This window comes from Sceloporus occidentalis, unplaced genomic scaffold (genome assembly GCF_023333645.1).
Source record: "Sceloporus occidentalis isolate IW3139 unplaced genomic scaffold, rSceOcc1.0.p SCAF_4, whole genome shotgun sequence".
In the NCBI taxonomy this organism is placed as follows: Eukaryota; Metazoa; Chordata; class Lepidosauria; order Squamata; family Phrynosomatidae; genus Sceloporus; species Sceloporus occidentalis.
The window spans coordinates 185,474,779-185,499,177 of NW_028316984.1; the positions used below are offsets into that span (position 1 = coordinate 185,474,779).

The 24,399-nt window shown below is 40.4% G+C and overlaps 1 protein-coding gene across 2 annotated transcripts in view; it reads left to right on the forward strand.

The window, feature by feature from the left end:
* Positions 1-24,399, forward strand: part of RCOR1 (REST corepressor 1) — a 167,107-nt gene that overhangs the window by 108,058 nt on the left and 34,650 nt on the right. For both annotated transcript variants that reach the window (XM_089522581.1, XM_089522582.1), the window contains exons 4-6: positions 3,275-3,327; positions 7,181-7,342; positions 13,663-13,781. In XM_089522581.1, the coding sequence (XP_089378707.1) occupies positions 3,275-3,327; positions 7,181-7,342; positions 13,663-13,781 (334 nt within the window). The remainder of the gene's footprint in view (positions 1-3,274; positions 3,328-7,180; positions 7,343-13,662; positions 13,782-24,399) is intronic.

Genomic DNA, 24,399 nt, shown 5'->3' on the forward strand with positions numbered 1-24,399 from the left:
TTTTCGTGTGAAAGTCACCACATTGGCAACATTTTTAATCCCTCCTCTTTCAGTGGATCTTCTGGAGCTTTAAAAAACATTCTTGGACTGGATGGCCCTTGTGGAAAAAGCAATCCCCATGCTATTGTTTTAACACAGCTTTGTCCTGGAGTCCTCCAAATGTGTTTGTTTCCAAACTTTTCAGTGATGGGAGTGGTGGCTTAAGGCTACAGGAGGCCACCAGGTTGGTGAAGACTATTGCTAAAAGATGAAATGTATCTTTTGCAAGATACATGCAGTTCAGAGGTGATGAGAGGTATGAATGTTTAAATTATGACTCTGGAGACCAGGATTTGGATCCCCACTTAACTACTCAGCCTCACAGGAAGGCAAAGGCAACCTCCCTCTGAACTAATCTTGTGAAAATTCCATGATATGTTTGCCTTTGGTGGGTCACTATAAGGTGGAAATCACTTGAAAGCACAGAACAACAACATGATGTTACTGTGTTATGGGAGGGGGATCCCTTTTAAAACTCAGTTTAAACAAAAAATTGTCTGGGTTACATATATTGGACAGTCACGTAATGTCATATGTGATGAAATAGTTTGAAATACAGGTCTCCTTCATTTGGAATTCCGAAAATCTGTAATACTTCAAAAAAATCCAAAATTGTCCACATGAATCCACATGAGTGGCTGAGATAGTGACACCACTGTTTTCTGATTGTTCAATGTGCACAAACTTTTTTTCATGCAGAGTTAAAAATATTGTGTATATTTCAGGCTATGGGTATAAAGTATATACAAAACATAAATTAATTTCATGTTTAGACTTGAGACTCATCTCCAGGATATCTCATTATGTATATGCAAATATTCCAAACTCTTGGGTGGGCGGGGAGAATCAAAATCCAAGATACTTCTAGTCCCAAACATTTCAGAGAAGAGAGATTCAACCTGTACTTTGGATTTCCAAGGATTATAGCCTTGCAAGAGTGAGCAATATATGGCATTGTTTGCTTGGAGACCATGGAGCACCGGGAGAGTAGAGTACAGTAGACCCTTGTTATACGCTGGGGTTTGGTTCCAAGATCCCCCGTGGATAATAAAATCCGTGTATGCTCAAGTCCCATTAAATATAATGACATAGCAAAATGGCGTCCCTTATAAACAATGGAAAATCAAGGTTTGATATTTGAAATTTATACTTTTTTTGAACATTTTCAAACTGTGTAAGTTTGAATCCGTGTATAAAAAAATCTGTGTATAAGAAGGGCTGACTGTAATTGCCGTAGCATGGGAAGGGGACCACCCTGGCCCCATCATCACTCAAACAGTGGCGGCTGTAGAGTACTTGCTCCCATGTCTCTTTGTCATAAAAAACATACTATTCCAGCTGCTGATTGTTCAGTGATGCAACTGAACTATGACAGGCTGGGAAAATAATAATAAAATGATAATAAATAGTTTATTTATATTTCCCGCCTCCCCCAATTGGACCAAGGCAGGATTACAGCTTAAAATACATCCAAAAACAGTCAATAAAACACAACAGCAATAATTTAGTTTAAAACCCCCCAACTTTTATCATTAATGACAACAGTAGTAGAATTGCAGGACAATCATAGTCAGAGGAGTGGAGCAATATCTCTTGTATAATTTCGTGCGGGTATGCCCACTGGAACAGATCCATCTTAATTGCCCTCTTGAAAGCATCCAAGGAGGTAATAAGATGGATCTCCTCCAGGAGACTGTTCCACAATTTTGGAGCAGCAGCTCTGAAAGTTTTTTGGGAAGTTGTTACTAATCTGTTCGTTTGTAGTTCTAATAGATGCTTCACACATGTTCTGAGTGTGTGGGGCAGATTATATAGGGAGAGGCGTTCCTGCAAGTAACTCGGGGCCCAAGCCATGTAGGAGTTTAAAGGTGATGACCAATGCCTTGTACTGTGCCCGAAAGCTGATCGGCTGCCAGTGAAGAGATTTCAACACAGCTGTTATAGGGTCAAACCTGGAAGAACCAGTTGACCAATCTGGCTGCCATATTTTGGATCAATTTAAGCTTCTGAATTTGGCACAAGGGAAGCCCCATGTAGAGCGCGTTAAAGAAATCAAGACAAGAGGTTATCAGTGCATGTACCGCTGCTTCAAGGTCCTTTCGGTTCAGGTAGGGATGCAGTTGGCGTATCAACCAAAGTTGATAGCAAGCACTCCTGGTCGTTGCATCCACTTGAGATGACAACTGCAAGGATGAGTCCAGGAGTACTCCTAAACTGTGAATGCAGTCCTTTAGGGGAAGTGTGACCCCATCCAGGACCGGTTGACAGATTTCCTTCCCTGGACTTGGGGTTCCTATCACAAGTACCTCCGTTTTCTCTGGATTCAGCTTGAGTTTGTTTTCGTTCATCCAGCCCATTACTGACTCAAGACAGGCATTCAGAGGAGAGATGCCATCCTTAGTCACAGCAGTTGGAGACATAGAGAAGCATATTTGGATGAATATGTCAAACTTGGAAAAGTTACTATTTTAGATTACAACTCCTAGACTTTCTTTGCTGTGAGATTCTGCACATTGTAGTTCAAAATGGTAACTTTTTGGAGGTCTGGTTCTGGTCTCAGGCATTAGCTGATGGTGCATTGCATGTGGATGTGTACTAAAAGTCAGTAAGACATACCGGTTCATATTAGATGATATTGCTGGATTTATGTGACGTCACACATTGGTGCTTGAATTGACTTGCTTTTTGTGTGTGTGTGTGTTCTGTTTTTAATTAATCTCTGTGCAGTACATCTTAGCCACTTCATAAGTAATAAAAAATATATAATACATCCCTTTTGACAAATCCTGTTCTGATTTGTGCACAAAAGAACAGAAATATACAACATCTGCATTTAGATAACAAAGTCTCTGTTTGAAAAATACGAACAAGTCTTGTCCACCCACATGCAGCAGCATTGCACAACTGGGAAAACAAGACAGAAAGCAGCAGCTGCCTATATATTCCTGCTGCTTCTGAACTGGGAAAGTATGGTTAATGCTGCATCCCAAAACCCCAGGATATAAGTTGCCCTAATATCCTGGCTTGTTTTGAATCTGTTAACTGTAGTTTCCCTGTTCGTATGAATGGAAGAATGAAGGATCTGCACTCAGGTGTGGAAAGCTCTTTCCTATCTTGGGCTTATTAAACCTAGATTTGATCATCAGAATGTACCCATTATATATACTTCATTATATAAAGGAAATAGGTAGTTCTTGAATTTGTATTTCAATTATTTGTTTTCTTCTCTTGACAGTGGATGAGTATATCGCTATTGCAAAGGAGAAGCATGGCTACAATATGGAACAGGTACAAGACAATTAAAAATATACATTTTATCACCCTATACCCTATTGGGTTACTATTTTCTAATTAAAATAAAGAGTAGAGTGGTGTGTGAGAATGTAAGGTGGTGGGAGAGAGTATGTGTGCTGCTATCATATTATTACAGCTACTTTTGGCATGGTGATTTTGGCCATGAGGTGACTTTTATTTGCCATTTTGTGTTGTGTTTTTTGTTCTTTTTAATATATATATGATTATGTAGAAAGACATCATAAAGTATCTTTCAATATCCTGTCTGTTCAAAAGGTCTAACTGGTTTATGACTTTACAGTCATTAAAAATGTATACAGAAACAAAACAACAGTTGTTTATTACTACCCTGAAAAAACTAAAAAAAAACCAGACAACAAAAGACTACTAGTAGAATGTTACATAAACTGAAAAGAATAAAACCTAACTTCAAAATGGCTTTCTAATGCTATGAGTTTCACATTTCTTTCTAAATACTGAAGAAGAACATTTGCTGCTATATGTCCTCCAGGAATTGTAAGATTGTACAGGGACCCTGGAAAATGCAGAGAAACTGTCCATGTTTTCATTGGAAAAATGGTAGTATTAGTGTTTTCAAACTGAAGCCTACCTGTACTTTCTATCACTGCCTGACTATCTGTACCTTGTCTGGTGAATGAAGCTGAGTTCTAAATAAACCTCAGTTGGCACTGCATCAAAATAGGGAGGCATTACAAACCGCCGCTTTGCGGCGGTCTCCTGGCGCTGCTGTTTGCTCCGCGAGGGAGCTGCCGCAGCCAAACCGCACGGCTCCCTTAAAGAGCAAAGAAGAAGCTCCAAAATGGAGCTTCTTCTGGTGGTGCGCTAATGACGCCGCGAGGCGCCAATGGCGCACTCGTGACGTCATTAGCGCTGCACAATGTGCGGACGCACAGCGTCCGTTACGTCAAGATGGTGGCGGCCGTGTGGAACGGCTGCCGCCATTTGTTACAGACAGAGTCCGTAACAGGAATAGGGCCGTCTGGAAGTGACGCCCCTTTTTTAAACTGGGACGTCCTGAGGACGTCCCAAGTGGCGGTTTGTAACCCGCCTTAGTAAACTAGAAATGCTATGAAAGTACAGACTGGATTTTTAAATATTATAGGGATTTATTCTTAAGTCTTAAGATCATGTCTGGAAAACTTCTCTTCCTCCCTATACCTCCTCTAAGATGTATTTTACACACAATTGTAGCACCATGATGCCACACTGAGTGTCATGTTTCAATCCTTTGTAATCCTAAAATTTCCAGTTTAGGGAGGAGTACTTAGAATTCTCAACCAGAAACCTCTAGTTCTGCAGCAAACTACAAATCCCAGCTTTCCATAGTATGCAGACATGGCAGTTATGTAAAGTGCAATCATAGGGTTTATAGCTGCATAGTATAAAAGGGCCCATTTAATGTCTCTCACTGAAGAACTCTTAACTTATTGATTAAGGGAGATAGGGAATGAATAGGGAATGAATATGCTCTCCTTTATCTATAAACTTTTGGAGATCGGAGTTTGATTCCGCGCTTGGCCATGAAAACTTACTGGATGACCTTGGGCAGGTCACAGTCCCTCAGCCTCTGGAGAAGTCAATGGCAAACCACCTCTGAACAAATCCCACCAAGAAAACCCCATGATGGGTTTTCCTTTAGGGTCGCCATAAGTCAGAGATGACTTGAAGACACACAACAGCATCAAGAAGAAGATATATATGTGTGTGTGTGTGTGTGTGTGTGTGTGTGTGTGTGTGTGTTATACCCTCTTTAGGTAGCTGAAAACATTTTAGTATAGAAGAGGACAACTTGTGGGCCACTTGCAGCCCTCTGTCACAATCATCCATTCTTTGTGCTGCTCCAAGGAGAGAAAAGGCCCATGTACGATTCAGCCACAGAGCATGGCAGCTAGAGCAGAATAGGAAGAATGCTGTAGGTTCCACATTCTACAGTTAGATCACCTGAATCCTTTCCCCTCTGATTACTCCTCATAGCAGGAACACTATATGGAGAGGGTTAGACAGCTGAAGGCTCTTTTCTGCTGAAGAAAGCTTTAAATTGTGGGGACCAGCTGTGGGGCATAACAGAACATCAAGGAAGGGGTACAGCAGATCTCTCTCTGTATGTCTATGGGAGAATTGAGGACCTGATTAATAAATAGGTTGTGTACATGACTGACAGGGAAGATTTATTCTCGCCATATTTTGGTTGAACTTGTGGCTTTCAGGCCCAATGCACTTTCTAAAGGAAGCATCCCTCAGCCTTAAGAAGGTTGTTCACCCTGTAATATAGTGCAGTGCATTATAATACTTTAACATGAAAAATTTTATGCACACAATATGTAAACTTCAGTTTAGGTCCTCAGATTATGACAGACCTCAAAATGTGCCCCCACACTGTTAGAACAATACAGTTAAATATGACATAATTCAGGGGTTTAGCATGTCTTAGTTCAGCTTTCAAGATAATTTTGTGACAAGCTGCAATTGAATCTGGGTGTTTCTGTGTCCCCATCTCCTTGATCTGTCTCAGTTCTGGGATATTGTTGAAGATCATACAAGCAAATCGTTGCATAATCTTAACCTTTGTTCAGTGAGATGGTCCTGTCCTAAAATATTTGAAAGCAGTGGTGGTGGGGAGACTATTATGTGTAAAAGAATTCTTCTCATAGTGAGTCATGTTTAAGGGAATTCCAAGAAGGAAAAGTCCCTAGATGTTTAGTGATGAGAGACATGAAACCTCCATCGGGTCACACTTGTGGTTTGCAGATGTGGGCAACTACAGAAACTTTTGAAGTGACAACTTCAGAAAGGAAAATCTTTTTTGCATAGTAAATTAGGTTGGAAGGAAAGGGAAACCCCAGTGCCAAAGTCAGCATCTTTGCTGAATGAAATATTTAGCCTTATGCATGTCAAATCTACATATGATAGGAGAAATAGAGTTAATGGGAGTTTATTTCAGGACATTTTAATCAGTAAATAATTTTACCCAGGAATGCAAATCTACTAGTTCAATTATACTTCAGGTATAACATGCCTAGCCCTTCCTGAAATGTCTTCTGTAGAGGAAAATGGGGAAACAGCTTGAATTATATAGCAAAAGGAACTTGGTAGAGTGGAACTGTGATGTCCTTTTAGAGCTTGGTAATGTTACTTTTTTGGACTAACAGAATCCTTCAGATAGCATGGAATATTAAGGACCAGCTCAAATATTTTATTACACTACTTTCCTACACATTTAACAGCTCATGTATGTGGTCTACCTGTATGTAGGCACAAATGTGGAACTAGAACAACCCTTTCATAGTATTGCAGCTTGACTGCTAGGAGTCTTCTGTATTGTTGGAACACTTCTAAATGAATCAGTTTCATGATGGTTATTTTTGTGTGACTGTTTCCTCTTCAAGTTGAAGGAGGGAAGGAATTATAGCTTGTCATCTGGTTCCTGTGTCAAAAAGGGATGCAGGCTTAAAAGGCCACACATAAATACTGGCAGAGCACTTGTTTGTGTCCTTGCTTATTGCATCCCCAGCCGTCATATCTCTGTGTTGTAAGAATGCAATACAGTGAGTTTGCCAGACGATTATTAGAACCACAATTTAGAAATATTATCTTTTAGACTACAATTAAGCTCAGACCAACATGGCCAATTGGTGGTGATTCTGGGAATTCTAACCCCAAACCAGTAACATTTACATCTTCTGCTCTGAACCTCTAAATCCTAGGTTATGTAGCTGCAGCCAAAGCACAGAAGGTGTTTTTATGGGAAAAGTTGTTATTGTTATTAGATGTCCAATTTTCATTTGCATTTATACATTTTATCATTTCTTCCTTTTCCTTGCTCTAGGCCCTTGGGATGCTCTTCTGGCACAAGCATAACATTGAGAAATCTCTGGCTGACCTACCTAACTTTACCCCCTTCCCCGATGAGTGGACAGTTGAAGACAAAGTCTTGTTTGAACAGGCTTTCAGTTTCCATGGGAAAACATTTCACCGAATCCAGCAGATGGTAAGGCATCTCTGAGGTTAAATACACAAAGGCAAGAGAGTTAAAAGCAAGTGAGATACCTTTATCCCTGATAGTTTGGATTGTCTGAAATAGATTTTCCAGATGAGATTCCTGACAGTCTAGGAAGATGTTGGGATCTTATGAAGGAAAAGAAGATGGGAATTGTATAAAGTTGAGTAGAAAGTTCATATTTTCTGTGCTCTGCTTTTATATCAGAAATTGATTTGTAAAGCTTTTTTTGTTTATGAGCTTACAAAGTTAAGTGTGAAATAGTTTTTTATGGGTTTTTCGGGCTATGTGGCCATGTTCTAGAAGAGTTTCTTCCTGATGTTTCGCCAGCATCTGTGGCTGGCATCTTTAAAGAATGCTTGCCTGGAAAGGAGTTGGGTATATATATTGTGTGGCCTGGGAAGGCAGGTGTGATTTGCATGTGGATTGTTCTGTTGCTAATGGCAGACCTCAGGGTGGGAAGGTCTGCAAAAGAGGGTTAGTGTCTGCTTGATTAGCGCTCATTGTCTGCTGGGAAAGCCCCGACGCTGGGAGATTTCTCATTTGCATTTATTGAGTCTTCATCTTGCTACCAGTCCTGAAAAATAGCAAGACGAAGACTCAACAAATGCAAATGAGAAATTTCCCAGGGTCAGGTATTTCCCAGCAGACAATGAGCACTCATCAAGCAGACACTAATCTTCCTCTTTTGCATACCCTCCCACCCTGAGGCCTGCCATTAGCAACAGAACAATACACATGCAAATCACTCCTGCCTTCCGAGGCCACACAATATATATACCCAACTCCTTTCCAGGCAAGCATTTTCTGAAGATGCCAGCCACAGATGCTGGCGAAACGTCAGGAAGAAACTCTTCTAGAACATGGCCACATAGCCCAAAAACCCACAAAAATCTATGGATGCTGACCATGAAAGCCATCGATTTCACTTAAGTGTGAAACACAACCAATAGGAGGAAGGGATGAAGCAGTTTTGTTGGAGGTTATTATATGTTGAGAACTCTCTGTTCAACATGGGGTAAGAGGTAAAACTGTTATGTTGATTTAAGTGTCTTTGGTGGGGTACAGACCGCCAGAAAGAGGTGCCGGGGAGGCACCTTTCTTTGCTCCACAGCAGAGCTGCAGCAACCAAACTGTGTGACGCTACTGTGCAGCAACAAACGAACATGAAAAAGTGGCTCATTTTTGTGGCACAGTTGCGCCACTGCAAACCTACAAAGACGTCCTAATGGCGTCACAGCTGCTCAGTGCTATTTGGACGCTGCGCAGCTGCAACATCATAGCTGTGCATGCTGTGTGGGTGGTGCTGTGCAGCTGCGATGCCCTCATCACGTGCTAGGGTTGCGGGGCGTGTGTACGTGCCGCCCCGAGGCAACCCTAGCACATATGACAAAACAAGCACATATGACAAAGCAGTTTGTCGTACTTTGGACACATCATGAAAAGGCATGAATCATTGGAAAAAATAGTAATGCTAGGAAAGGTAGATGGAAGTAGAAAGAGAGGAAGGCTGCATGCAAGATGGATGGAATTTATTAGAGATCACGAGTATGAGTTTGCAGGGGTTGAATGGAGCAGTGGAGGACAGGAGGCCTTGGAGATGTCTCATCAGCAGGGTCACCATGAGTCGAGATTGACTTGAGGGCAGTTAACAACAAAAAGTATAGATAGTCCAAAAGGTCAGGCAATTATCTTATTGATGTCATCCACAATGTATAGTAAACACATAGCTAGAAGATGAAGCCAGCTCCTCCATCCACTGGCATATGGAAGGGAGGAATTTATATTTTCACTGCTGTAAAAGGGACGTGGGTTGGACTATCCATCTTTAATAGAAAGAAGTTCCACATTATCACAATGTACCAGAACATTTATATCCAAGAATCATAGTGACTTTTCTTAGTCTGATCATGCAGGACTTCAGGGTTGAAACAAAGTGGAGGTGATAGAAATGCTAGTGCTTTTAGTGTCTGTGTTAATCACATTTTAATTGTCCTTTTGTGTACGTTTGTCTTAATGCTTATGAGAAAGAATGCACTTAATGGTTATGAGAAAGAATTGGGCTAGATCCAACTTGGTGTTGCCACCCAAAATGGCACAAAATACCAAAACTATGGTAACTACTTCTCCCATCCCCTTCCAATAACATGTCAACCGTGATATAGAATGGAACAAGAAACTGATCTTTCAGCAAAGGTATTTCCGCCTGTTTGCAAGTGCTAAAAGTTATGTCTAGTTTGGCATTTCCATTGCAAGTAGATTTTGCCTTCTTCCTTGAAAGGGAAGAGAAAGTTTTGTGTCTATACATTGTAACCCATTTTAAAACAAATGTTGACTTAGAAAGAAACCAGTTCTTCTATTTTGTTGCTGTTGTGTACCTACAAGTCATTTCATAGATTTGGTAATCCTAAACTGAATCTATCATATAGTTTTCTTGGTAAGAGTTGTTCAGAGGGGATTTGCCATTGTCTTCCTCTGAGCCTGAGAATGTATGCATGGTGTAGGTTCTCCTATTAGAATCCCCTATTGTCCTTATGATATATTTTTGGGCAGGGAGAAAATGGCTGAATTCAGAAAGCGTTTTTGGTAGTAAGTGTAGTTGATATGATCCCAAATCAGTGTAGTGCAATTAGCATTTCCCCTTCAAACTATAGCTGGAAAATCTAACTCTAAACATGATAAAGGTATAGTTAGTGCTAACTTATACACTAAGAGCAAAGCTGTTCGTGGAAGTAAATATTCACCATAAATTACTGATTTTGGAGTCCTATACCAAATATCCTCAAGGCACCAGATGCCATATGATCTTGGTAAGTAAGCAGGGTAAGCTCTGGTTCGTACTTGTTTGGGAGACCACCAATGAACACCAGGAGCTGTAGGCTATATTTTAGAGTATTGGAGAATTGGTAAAACCACCTCGGAGTATTGCTTATCTTAAAAAACCCTATGAAATTTATGGGGCAGCCATAAGTTGACAGGTGACTAGAAGAGCCAAGGAAAAAAACTTGGAGGTGATACCCTAAACTAAAACAAGCAGATGAATAGACAAAAAGTTTAGGGGGGATGAACATGAAACACTCAACAAATTTATTAAGAAAATGTGTTGCACTCAAATGCTGTAAAGGTAATTTTTTTTAAAAAAAGGTATACAAAGTAAAAGGTACAGTGCTACCTCGGGTTACGAATTTAATTCGTTCCGCGGCGCCGTTCGTAACCCGATACATTTCGCAACCCGAAAAGGCGCTGGAAAGCCGCTAGCCGCGGCTTCCGATTTGAATTTCGCGCCGAAATTAATTTCGTAACCCGAAAAATCGTTCGTAACCCGGAACAGTTTTTTCCAATGTAACTTTTTCGTATCCCGGAAATTTCGTAACGCGGTGAATTCGTATCCCGGGGTACCACTGTATATAATATCCTTAGTACAAACAGGCTTGTTCTGGCCTGTAAGCCACGCCCTAACAAACTCAAGGCTAAAAAGACCAGTCAGTACTGGGCTGGGAAACTGCAAATCCCATGAAAACATGTAAAGTACACAAAATACCAATTCCTTTGTGCCTCTCAAAATGGAATAGAAAGAGATGACATAGTATGTCCACTTAGTAAGAGAGTGCATAATAGATACCAAATGAAGAGGGATAACACAGTGTGCCCATAACAATTAAAAGATATACAAAACAGAGACCAAACGCGTTTCGACTGGAGCGTCTTCCTCAGTGGTCAATTAAAACTAATATAACAGCCTTGTAAGATAACTCATGTGGTATATGGGGGCATCCCGTCGCTATAGGTAAGTTGTTGGTCCTCGTAGACCATATATCAAGCCTAGGACTGGGATGTCCCACATATAATAACAAGCCCTCAAGGTTTTAATTGTTATGGGCACACTGTGTTATCCCTCTTCATTTGGTATCTATTGTGCACTCTCTTACTAAGTGGACATACTATGTCATCTCTTTCTATTCCATTTTGAGAGGCACAAAGGAATTGGTATTTTGTGTACTTTACATGTTTTCATGGGATTTGCAGTTTCCCAGCCCAGTACTGACTGGTCTTTTTAGCCTTGAGTTTGTTAGGGCGTGGCTTACAGGCCAGAACAAGCCTGTTTGTACTAAGGATATTATATACCTTTTACTTTGTATATCTTTTTTTTTAAAAAAATTACTTTTACAGCATTTGAGTGCAACACATTTTCTTAATAAATTTGTTGAGTGTTTCATGTTCATCCCCCCTAAACTTTTTGTCTATTCATCTGACTAGAAGAGCCAGCCAGCCAGCCAACCAGCTAGTACTTAAACTGTAATAGAAGGTCTTCAAGTAAAGTACTCTAAACTATGGGGAGGATTGTCTGAACTGTGCCCCTAGATAAACAATTCTGTAGTTGATAGTGTCTTTGCTTTACATTTGCAGACCCTTGACTACTAAATCTATACACATCTCAGCCAGCAAAGATGATCAGTCAGCATGTGCAGTTAGACCAAGAAGGAGGATTCACATCTCTGTGTGAACTCTATTGATCGGCAACAAATAGCAAAAAGGAGCAAAACATTACAAGGATGTACATATGGCTTGTAAGATTTTCAGAAAGAAATGCTTTTCCTAGTTTTACTTCCAAGTTTATTCTTTTGGCATTTAGAAGGCAAAGATGAGAATGACTGTATCTTCTGCCTAAGTCATATCCAGCCACTTATACGATAACATCAATGGATATGATGCTTTACATAAAGAATAACATAAGGAACAAAGACACATGTTCCTTCCCAGATGATCCAAATTTCAGTTGTGAGAAGAGACTAAAGGGACAAAAATGGGCAGACATGTTGGAGAATAGGCGACTTTGCAGTGTCTCTCCTGTAGGAGCAATAGATGCCCAATGAAGTAAGAGGAAAAACTTGAAAGAAACTATCCAACGTGCTGACCCTCTCTCAGGGATAGGATTAAATATATATGATACCTTCTTTAAAGATCTGAAACCTGGAGCTCATTCATCAGCCCTCTGATATCACACGCACCAGCCAGTTCTGATAGGGATGGGACTAAAAGGTTTATTTATTTGTATTTACTCCTATCTACATATTTTCAGAACAAGCCCATGTGGTTTTGCCAGCCGATCATAAAACAAAATAAAATTGTAGCTATAAAATCAGTTAAACATTAATCATAAATGCAGCTGGTGACCAGGTTTCTCCTTAAAACTGAAGATGTGGGAGAAAATCACAAATGTTCTATTCTTATTCGAAAATCACATCACATACATGGGATCAGGATGGACTGGAAATTCAGCAGATAGGCCAAGGGAAGAGAGGTAGCTGCTCATTCCATATTATATTTACATATTTTGTGAATATGTTAATGAGGATGTTGTTTTCATGGTCAATAAGAAATGAAGAATTTGGCCTCCTAAAGTAATATGCAAAATTTAGATACATTGCTGTTTTTAAGCACATTTTTAAACAAGCAAGTTGAAAGGCAGCTCCTTAATTGCAAATGGTAAATGAGCTTGTTTAGAAACAAAAGCAGAACGACTGATAATGTAATTATTGTTTAAGTGAGAGTACACATGGCTAGCTTAGGTAATGTTGGTTGGAGGAATAAGAACATGCAAACTTGAAAAATAAAGTGTGGCATTTAAAATGTGAGCTGCCTGAGTGGCCATGACCTCTTTTGAATGCAAAGCAATAAAACAGAAAGCAACCATTTGAAATGTTATCAACCAGTTCAGACATGTTACTTTTCAGTGTTGGCATCTATTTTATGTGACTTAATAGACTTCAACATTTGTAGATCTGGAATTTCACTTTAGTTCTACCATCCATTTGGGTGCTACTGATAGATATATCTCTGTCTGTCTGTCTGTACATTTTATGTATACTATGTATAGTAGTAGTAATGTTGCTATTGCAACATATATTGAGTCAGGCTGCAACCAGCTGGGGGTTCCAATCCTACCAAAAGACAAGTTGTTAGTATGAAAACAGAACCATTTCTGAAATTGCACCCAAAGTACCAAATAGCACCAATTGCTGGAATGGCACCCAAATGTTGATCTGCCAGGCACTGGTGCTTTGCATTTTGCTGTTGCCAACTCAGGCATAAAAGTGCCAATTTGTTCCCCAGTAATCCTAGAATCAGGTCTCAGCTGGATCACTCCTTTGACAGTCACACTGTGCTCTGTTCTTAATCCAGTATGATGATAGTGAAATTGTATTCTCAGAGCATCTTGGTTTTTTTTGCTTGACACACTATTTAATTCGAGTCTGACATGTATGTAAATTGGAGTGACTTCAGCAATCCCTATATTCTGTGTTCCTCAGCTTCCTGACAAATCGATAGCAAGCTTGGTGAAGTTCTATTACTCATGGAAAAAGTCAAGAACCAAAACAAGTGTCATGGATCGTCATGCTCGCAAGCAGAAAAGAGAAAGGGAGGAAAGGTAAGTTGCCAAGATCACAGCTTGATGGATCTGGAGGAAATAAGGGTGTCTCAGTTTGTATACAAAGTAGTTTTCTGTGTCACAGTGTGGACAATTACATGGTATTTGAACAAAACATTTGAAATCATAGAACTGTGCAAGAAAATGTTAAGTGGAAATGTTCAGTATGGATTCTGTATGAGACACATTGCACAAACTAGGAAATAGGCATGTGGTGCTATAAAGACTTGACAGCTTTATCTTGACATAAAGTTTTGTGGGTTCCTCTGATGCAGTGGAATCTAGTCCATGAAAACATATGCCACAGTACAGGGGTGGGAATACTCTTTTGGCCCCAGGAGCTTAATTCCTGTTTGGAAGAGTCATGGTGGTGGTCTGTGCTAAGGGCACAGTGGTCTGAGCTAAGGGAACAGGCATGTGCTGAAGCAACTACTTCTATTCAGGAGACAATAATAATGTTTTAAATAATATTTTTATTTATCGCCCATTGCTTTGGGAGCCCATACGGCTGATGGGTGATAAACAAATCCTTGCAAAACCCAGAATAATAACTTTTGTGCCAGCACATGTGCTGTAGTCCCATTTGTCACCTTTCCTACTTGCAAAGCACAGCTCAGTTCTGTATAAGGTATCAAAGGTTCATTTCCTTTGAATGTCATTTTATTTCAGAAATTGGAATAAAGTAGGGACTGGCTGTTCCCTCATCCCTGTCACCAGTTCATTGTATCTTTAAGATGCTACATGCTTCTCTATTGCTTCTACAGACTACACAAACTTTCCAGGACACATTTTGAAAGCCAAGGTTTTCAAACTATGACATTTCAGAAATGAATGCCATCTCATTGCCTTTGTGCTTATGTTTCCTTGTTCTTCGGAGTCCTCCCCCCCCCCCCCCCGCTATACCTTGTAGCTTGCTCCCATCCTGAGCCATAGGAGAAAAGTGTGATTATTGTACTACTGTGTGTGTCTGTTGGTCTAAGGTTCTGATTTTTATGCAGCAGTTATGTTTATTGTAAGAATAATATTTCACCCAGGGAGCACGTAAACTAGGGTGGGTAACTGTTGCAGGTTGGAGGGGCTCTTTTAACCTCCCATGAGCCTTTTGAAGATCCCTCCCCACATCCCACCTATGCTTTAAAACAAAACAAAATAAAAAAAACCCTTTAGATCATTTGTTCCTTAAAAAAGTCCCCAACCCTTCCTAAGGGCCATGCTGTCTAACTTTAAAACAGCATTAAAGACCAGTCTCTTCTGGCAGGCTTATCCAGATGATTTTTGTATTGTGAATTTTAAACGATGACTGTTAAATGTGGATTGTTTTAATATGTGTACATCTTATTTTCTTTTCAAATTAAATTTATTTATGTTTCATCTGATGTCTTTTAAGCTGACATCATGTATTTGTTAATTGTTGTTCCCCACTTCAATCCATTGGGAGAGGTGGATAAGAAATAACAATAATAATAATAATAGACAATTGCACCAGATTTTCCAGACTCCTTAAACTATTCTGGGCCCAGGAGAGGCCATTTTCAATCAGCAAATAAGACGGGAATGAAAAAAGCCCCTTTTGGGCTTATAGCAGCCAGGAGAGTGGAGGACTAAAAACATGGCAGTGCAGTTTTTGAAGTTCTGGTGGCTTCAAAATCACAATTTGGGAAGCTACTCACAGGATATGCTTCCCTCATCCAGAGGTAAACTGTGAAGTCAGGTTTGTCTTCTCAGGTATCAGAAACAAAGTTCAGGGCTCTTAGGCCTATGTACACATATCTTTTATGGTTGCACACAAGTGTTTGTAACCTAATAGGAAGCTACTAAGATAGTTTTCAGGCTTTAAATAATTCCCTAATTGTGATTATTCATAGGAGCTCTGCAGAGGATGGCAAACCTCTTTGAATGAATTAGGCTCATGGGCTGGAGGTTTCCTTGCCTAATTCATGGTGTGTCCTTATATTTTAGAACTAGATCAACAGATAGTAGCCTAAACTGATTATATATGATCCAATATAGTCCATTCTTGAAAAAAGTAGGGTTTAAATTTGTATTCATTTTGGTACTAAATCTTCCAAAATGTTTTCCTTATAAATTCTCTGTCCAGATTCACTGGTCCAAGATCCTAGTAGATACTGGGCATGTCTTTGAGATTGATGTCAGGCATTGGCAAAATTATGTACTGGTCTGCTGGCAGGCTTGGCCCAATATGCTTATAGGAAAATGCAGCTTTCTTGTTAATTCCTTTTTGTGAAATTGGATTTTCTGGCAAATGGGATCTTTGCTTTGGGCTTTTCCTTCTCCTTCTCTATTTTACCATGCATTCTGTGCTGGGGGTGTGCTCTACATTAAGAGGAGGATGTTGTTGTGTATTGTTACTTCCAGAACTAAGGGACTGGTAAAAGCTGTTAGTGTGTTCCAATGATCATATGTTGTCTTAATAAGCTGAAATCGAATAAGCCTTTGGGCAATGCCCACATCCTCTTCTTAACTCCTATTGCAACATACCTCAGTGAAATGCAGAAGTCTCTCACTAGCTATAGCTTTCTGTTTTACCCAAACCAGGACACTATGCTTAAAAGCTTTGGAAGAAACCATCCTCTAGGAGAACAACGGCTTTGAACCTCTTTAACCATAGTTTCCGCATTTGGATGAAATGGGCAATTCAAGGCCTTGCCCCTCGCGCGTAATGAGTGTGTCAAAATGGCGGTGTCCTATACAAATAGGTGCTCCATTTTGACGTCGCAGACGCACAGCATCCGGACGCCGTGCACTGGAAGTGGCGCCGCAAGTGCGCGCCTCGCGCCTTGCGGCGCCTCTTCCGGGCCCCAGGAAGACGCGCCATTTTGGCGCTTCTTGCTCCGCGAGGGAGCCGTGCGGTTTGGCTGCTGCGGCTCCCTCGCGGAGCAACCGGCAGTGGCGCGAAACTGCCCCTTCTGGGCGGTCTGTAACGCGCCATAGTTAATTGAAGACTTTAGTATTTCTCTGGTGCGTGTGATGAAGGGTAAAAAGAATTTACCGGGTAGTCAAGCTTTTTTGTTTCTCAATTTATTAAGACAAGATCCAGACAGAGTCGTTACATTTTTAAAGGCCCTGTGTTTTATTAGAAGCACAGGCAGAAAGTCTCATTCATATCAGTTTTTGAAGGTGAGATATGATTGTCTGAAGGTGGTCTGTATCTTTCACGCTGCTTATTCTTGCATCCAAATATCACATTATAATTGCTGAGGTTAAATTTTGTTTGGGGGGCAGCCAGTAAAAAAGTCCAGCTTGAGCCATTTACACTGGATGAGAGTTTTTGTAATAGAGATCATTCACTTGATTCAGTGTTATTACATGGATGTGTGGCCAAAGGTTTGGAGGGGTCCTTAGTAGAAATCAGTTTAATCAACCTTCCCTGTACTTTTTGGTTCTGCTTTCTTTTTCCTGCTCGTTCAGTGGCACCAGCATGGTGACAGGAACTTAACCTGATTTACATGAGATTTCTCTATAGGTTCCTGGGAAAGCTCTATGAAAATGTGCCTGAGTCTAGATTTTCATTAATTCAGTGTTCTTGCAGTGCAGGAATATTGATTCAAAATAGTCAGAGAGCCTGTTGCTATGGAGATGATGATTCCAGTTGTACAGTTTGGTGAAGGGGCCAAGCTGGCACACGTATGTTTTGCATTCATAAACTACATTGCACTGCAGGTTTTAGACTGTGCTTGGTGTGGTAATTGCAAGCCACCTTGAAAAAACTTTGGAAAGGCAGATTCAGAATGTTTGGAAGAAATCTGTGAGATAAGCTTGTAAGCAAAAACAAAACCAAACAAAAAGAAGTACAAACAAAAATGTTTCTGGTTTTATTTCTAGTTAGCCAGATTGTATGCTTAAAAAAAAATATCAGCCATGAAGCCATTTTCTCTGAAAAGACATAAAGAAACCAACATATTTGCCCTTTAGGGTTGCAGCTTTCAGTGTATGCTTGCAATCTGGAGAGAAGACTTGTATAATATTGGCAGTTGCAGTGCTTTTTCTAAGGCTAATTACTAGTGATTGAATCGGTGCTTGCTTTCATCAGCTCAGATACCTTGAAACAGCCTTCCTCAGCCTGGGACCCTTCAGATGTGCTGAATGATGATAATGATGAAACTCATTTGTATCTTCCTTTCTCCCAGTGATAGGATCCAAAGTGGCTAACCACATATTGAAAACAATACAAGAGCATTAAAGATATAAATATGAATTTTTAAAAGCATCTGGACAATTAATGGAGTTAAAACATTAAAATACATTAAAAGACTGTTCACTGTATTAACCTTAAAAGCAGGACCACACAGCATTAAAAGGCTAATCTCAGTGAGGAGAAAAAACCTGATGGCACAGAAATGTTTTGACCTGCTGTCAGAAAGAAAAGCAAATATGGGCCTATCCTGGCCTCTCTAGGGAGGGAGTTCCAAAGTCTGGGAGTGGTCACCGGGAAGGCCCTCTCCTTTGTTCCCAGCAAATGAGCCTGTGAAGATGTGGAACAGAGAGTAATGCTTCTCCAGACATTCCTCAAGACCTAATGGTCTCATAAAAGGAAATATGGTCCTTCAAATAACCTGGACTCAAGCTGTATAGGGTTTTATAGGTAAAAACCAACACTTTTGCATTGTGTCTGGAAACGGACTTGCAGCCAGTAGAGCAGTTGTAACAAGTGAGGCCCCTTGGCTCTGTTGCTGGTGGCAGAGCCGCTGAACTCTGAAGGAGGCCTCGGGTTTTGGCTGCCGCCGCCGCCACTCTGCCACTGCCCGCAAGGGAGCCGTGGCAAGGCCTCCTTGTTTGGGGCCTAGCTGCGGCTCCCTTGCAGGCAGTGGTGGGCTGGCGGCGGCTGCGGCCAAAACCCGGGAAATTTCAGAATCCAGGACGGGACCTTCCCAAACACCCAAAATCCAGGAAAGTCCCATCCAAAAGCTGGAAATGGCAACCCTGTCCCCAATGCTTTTTAACATTTACCGCTAGGAGAGATCTCCCGGAGGCACGGGAGATGTTATCAATATACTGATGACACCCAAATATATTTCTTCATGCCTTCCAAAAGATAGCGTGTCTCCTCTGAATGAATGCCTGGAGGAGGTAATGGGCTGGATGAGGAAAAACAAATTGAAACTGAATCCAGGCAAAGCAGAGGTGCTTGCCATCAAGGGTTCTAATCTGGGAATGGAGGTGTGTCAACCAGTTCAGGATGGGGTTACACTCCACCTGAAGGACTGTGTTCGCAGTTTGGGAGTGCTCCTGGATCAATTTTTCCAAATGTCAGCCCAGGTAGATGTGACGGTCAGGAGTCCTTACTATCAGTTTTGGCTGATATGTCAACTATGCCCCTTCCTAGATCAGGAAGACCTAAAGATAGTGGTGCACATGCTGGTAACCTCAAGGTTGGACTTCTGCAATGTGCTTTACATTGGGCTACCTTTGTGCCAGTTTGGAAACTTCAGTTGGTTCAAAATATGACAGCCAGATTGGTTACAGGAACATCCAGGAGTGAACATATCACATCCATACTCAAGTCACTCCATTGGCTGCCAGTTAGTTTCCGGGCAAAGTACAAAGTGTTGGTTTTGACCTTTAAAGCCTTACATGGTTTGGGCCCAGGTTATCTACAGAATCACCTTCTCCCGTACAATCCTCCCTGAATGCTGAGGTCCTGTGGGGGGCAGTTGCTGCAGCCTGCAAGAACCTGACTGGCAGCCATCACCCAGAGGACCTGCTCATTGGCCGCCCCAAGACTGTGGAATGACCAGCCGCATGAGATCCGCCAGCTAAATCAGCTGTTGGAATATAAAACACATTTGAACACCTATCTCTTCTGGCAGGCCTATCCAGACAGTTTTTAATCATGAATTTTAGATATGAATTTTATATTTAAATATTGTCCTATGTATTGTAATAAAAATATAGTGTGGAGATGCAGTTTAATATGGGTATTTTATTTATATTGTAACCCACCTTGAGCCATGAGGAGAGGTGGGTAATAATAATAATAATAATAATAATAATATTGTGGATGGGCAAGGTTTTCTGCTGCTCCAGAGAACAGGATACGGAGCAATGGATTCAAACGACAGGAAAAGAGATTCCACTTAAACATTAGGAAGAACTTCTTGACAGTAAGAGCTGTTCAACAGTGGAATACACTTCCACAGAGTGTGGTGAAGCCTCCTTCTTTGGAGGTATTTAAACAGAGGCTGGATGGCCATCTGTCAGGGGTGCTTTGAGACTATTCCTGCATGGCAGGGGGTTTAGACTGGATGGCCCTTGTGGTCACACTTGGCAGGAAAAGCAGGATATAAATGTAATTGATATAATAATATGTTTAATCATTTTGACTAGCGTGTCAAAATTTCATACAGACACCTGCATCTTTGTGTGTGATGATTCCTACAGACATACATACAGTTTGTACAAACATACATACAGCAGGTGGTAAAATACACTATCAAGCATGTCACTTTAGATATGGCCACATGCTGTTCTCTGAACTAAAATGCTTTCTATACCAAAAGAAACGTTCTGTATGGAGTCTTTAGTACAGATACACACATATACTGTGTAATGGCATGTTTGCAAAGCAGCATATTAGTAAAGGTTGCCTTAACAATTACTACACATGTAATTAAAGTTGTTTTTGCTGGTTTTGAAATACCAAAAAAGTTTTTAAAATCTGAAGTAAACAAATGCAAATTCTGAACTTCCTGGAAGGAATTTTAAAAGAGCTTTGGAAAAAATAACAGTTCATATACCATACATACTCATCTATAAGTCTAAAATTTTATGCCCCAAAATTGGCCCCCAAATTCTAGGTTGACTTATTTACAGTTCAGTATGGTAATGTGATAGCAGCTCTTTCAGATTTCCCCATGCAGTTTCTTTCTGTCCTGAGCCAAGCAGATAGAGTCCTTGGTGTTTGATTCACTGCTGTTTGTATAACAGTCCCTCTCCCTCTCCTACCCGCGTGCTTCTCTGGGGAGTGAAGGCTGAAACACTGAAGCTTTGTATTGACTGCTGCTTCCCTCTTGCTGCTCGCATACACACACTGAAGGAGCCTCCCAAGTTTTACATGATCATGTCAAAATCCATAATTTTGGCCCCCAAACTTGCCCTCAACTTATACATGAGGTCAACTTATAGTCGAGTCTATACAGTGATATTGACTTCTGCTATTTTTTTAAAAAAAGTTCATGGGTTTCATGTGTTGCTGAGAAACTTACACATGTTTTAAAAGTCAGCAGAATAAAATCCTCACCATTGTGTGCTGCTTATGTAGCACAAGCCATTTCTGTAGAACTGTAATACAATAATTAAGGCAAAGACAGGTACTTAACAATAATGTAAAGATTTTAATGAAAGTATTAAAAGTTAAGAACTTCAGTTAAAACTAGAGATCCACTTTGCTCAGAACCTGATGTATCTGATGATTCACATCTGACAAGCACGTCTTTGAGGGGACACAAGTACAATCAGCTCTTCTAATTCAACTGAGACTGTCTCTGGAAATAGAAATGCAATTCTGATTAATAGCCAGTGATAGATACACCCTCTCTTCTTGTGTGTCCTTTCTTCATGGCATTGGGTTTTTGAGATTATATTGTTGAGTATAATTATGCAGCATGTACTAGTTGAGGCTCTGTATAAATAATAAGTATTATTTTGCATTAATAATGTCCTTTGGAAAGAAGGTAGAGGGAATCCTTATCAAGTTTGTCGGTAATACAGAACTGAGAGGGGTGGCTGAAACAGGAACAGAAATCAAAGGGACCTTGATAAATAAGAAAATTGGGCAGAACTAATAGAATGAAATCCAACAAAGACAAATGTAGAATTCTATGTTTAGGCAACTAAAACCAAATGCATAGATATAGGATGGGGATATGACCTTAGGATTATTGTTGAAAATTTAGTTGAACATGACCCAGCATTGTTGTGATGCAGCCAAGAAGGCAAATAATATTTTGCCTGCATTAATATAACCATAATTTCCAAGTCAAGGGAAATACAGTGGGAGTTTGGTATCCATGGGGGATCTGCTCGTAATGGCAACATGGTCATGTGCACACGCCGCCATTAGGGACAATGGAGTCTTGCCATCTACAGATGCTTAAATCCATGTGGTTTGGCAGCTGCGGCTTCCCGCTGGAAGAAAGTAGGCCGCCCTTTTTGGGTGATATGTCCCAGGCCATAGTCTCACTATGTTCTGCGTAGGTCAGGCTATTCCTGAATACTACATTCACTTTTGGGTGCCTCATTTTAAGAAGAGTATAGAAAAGTTGGAGCAAAAGCTCAAAAAAAAATCTTAGATCCTCTACTTCGAACAACAACGTCTTGTTGGAGACAATGGAATCAAGTGTTTGCACCTTGCCCCTCCCCTATCAGATCTTTCCTTCAACACCCGCTTTTCAAAGATCCGGATAAATTTAGACAGTATGGTTCATGGGAAAACAAAGGTATATATAAAATTGAGATCTGTTTAATCAGAGCAAACCCAAAACTAAAGAGGAATTTACCTCTAGCACCATTAGAACTTTCCTGGCTACAATTACACCAAATCTCCTCTTTTTTGGCACAATTTCTTCATAAAGGAGAAACACCATGTTCCCTCACATTATTTGAGAACATGTGCATACCAAAAAACCTAACACTCAAGGGTCAGTCAGCGACAATTTACAGATGAATGATTGAGGAGGTCTATGGTAGACGCATTAATTACAGGGTGGGTTGGGAGATGGAATTGAAAAGGAAATTCCTGAATCAGAATGGAAGAAAATATGAAGTTCACCCCCACCCCCCATCCAGATTAGTCTTCATAAAGGGAAACATTTTTAAAATAACACACAGATGGTATCTCGCTCGTGTGCAATTAGCTAGGACCACAAAAACCACTTCACCCAAGTGTTGGAGAGGGTGCAGCACTAAGGGGACCTATATACATATGTGGTTAGAATGCCCCCAAATAAATAAGTTCTGGTCTGATATAGTAGACATCATCTCTAATATAACAAAACAAAGGGTGATTTTTTTTGCCCAGGTCTGTTACTTCTCTCACTATTCCTTGGAGAAAACACAATGCTGAAACACAAAGCTTTCATCATCTTCCTTATAGCAGTAGCTAGACTGGAAATTGTTAAGAACTGGAAAACAGGTGATTTTTAATAGAAAATTGGTCGAGGAAAACCTGGGAAATATGGCTGATGGAGAAACTCACAGACAATATAAGAAAGTCAAAGGGACAAATTGGAAAAATATCATTTACTGAAAAATGGTTCATAGAGTACAGCAATAATAATTCGTGTCGGATACAACTTCCACCACACCATCAAGCTTTCTGGAAAGACATTCTACATGAAGACTCAACTGTGCCAGGACCTGATTAATGTTAGAACCTCATTAACTCTGTGCACCTTTTAAAGTTTCCTCAGTACCCTTCTTCTATATTATCATATCTATGTTGTTATTGATTTGTTATTTCATTATTAATAACTGTTAAGATGGTCATTGCTGTTTTTAAATGTTGACATTTTATATAATCTCTGAATTTGTAATACAATAAAATTTGACCAAAAGAAATGTGAAAAAAGAAAAAAAGTTGGAGCGGGATCAGAGAAGGGTGATAAGGATGATAGGATGGATAATAAGACATAAAGGGAACAAAATGAGGAAAGATTGAGGGAGTCGGCTGTGTTCAGCCTGGTAAAGAGAAGACTCAGGTGTAAGCTGACTGCACTCTTTTAAATATCTAAAGGGCTGTCACAGAGAAGAGGGTATAGCTTTGTTGCTCCAGAGGTTAGGACCAAGTCTAATGGTTTTAAGTTACAGAACAGTAAATTTTGAATGAAAATTAGAATTTGACGGTAAGAGCAATTTGGCAGTTGTTTAGAGTGAAGCTGTGGTCTCTTTCTCTAGATTGCTTCAATGAGAGGTTGGACACTACCTTCTGGGGATGCTGTATCTGGAGTTCCTGTACTGAGTAGCGAGTTGGACTTGATGACCTATGGAACTCCATCTAACTCTGTGGAGATTATCACATGGGGGAAAGGACATCCTTGTCCCACGATTGCATGAAGGATTTTCATATGACGTCACACTTATCCGGTCATTATCCTGACACTGGAGTGCAATTGACTCTGATCACATGAAAGACATTCTGACAATGTTGTGCTGATCCCATCACTGTCCTGTCAGTGAGGTGGAATTGTCCCATCATTTCTCTTCATTTTTCATTAATGGAATAACCTGTCAATGTTAGTGGCAGGACAATTCCACTTGGCTGACAGGATAATCACCGGATAAGCATGATGTGTGTGATATTCTTTTGCGTGATCACGATAAGGACAGGACAAGGGCGGAAGGGCGATCCATTTTGCTCCCTTCCCATCCCATCCCCCATCTGATAATCTGTGATTCTGTAAAAAAACATTTGCATTTGGAAGTGGAGTTTGGACCAGAAAGGGTGAATTTTAAGCCCTCTGGATGTTATTTGATTGCACCTCTTATTATCCATCCTCATTGGCTATGCTGGGTAGAGCAGATGAAGAATACCACCAGGAGAGGCACATATTCCCCACACCTCATTTAAACCCATAGGACACTGCTGGCTAATTTTTCACAT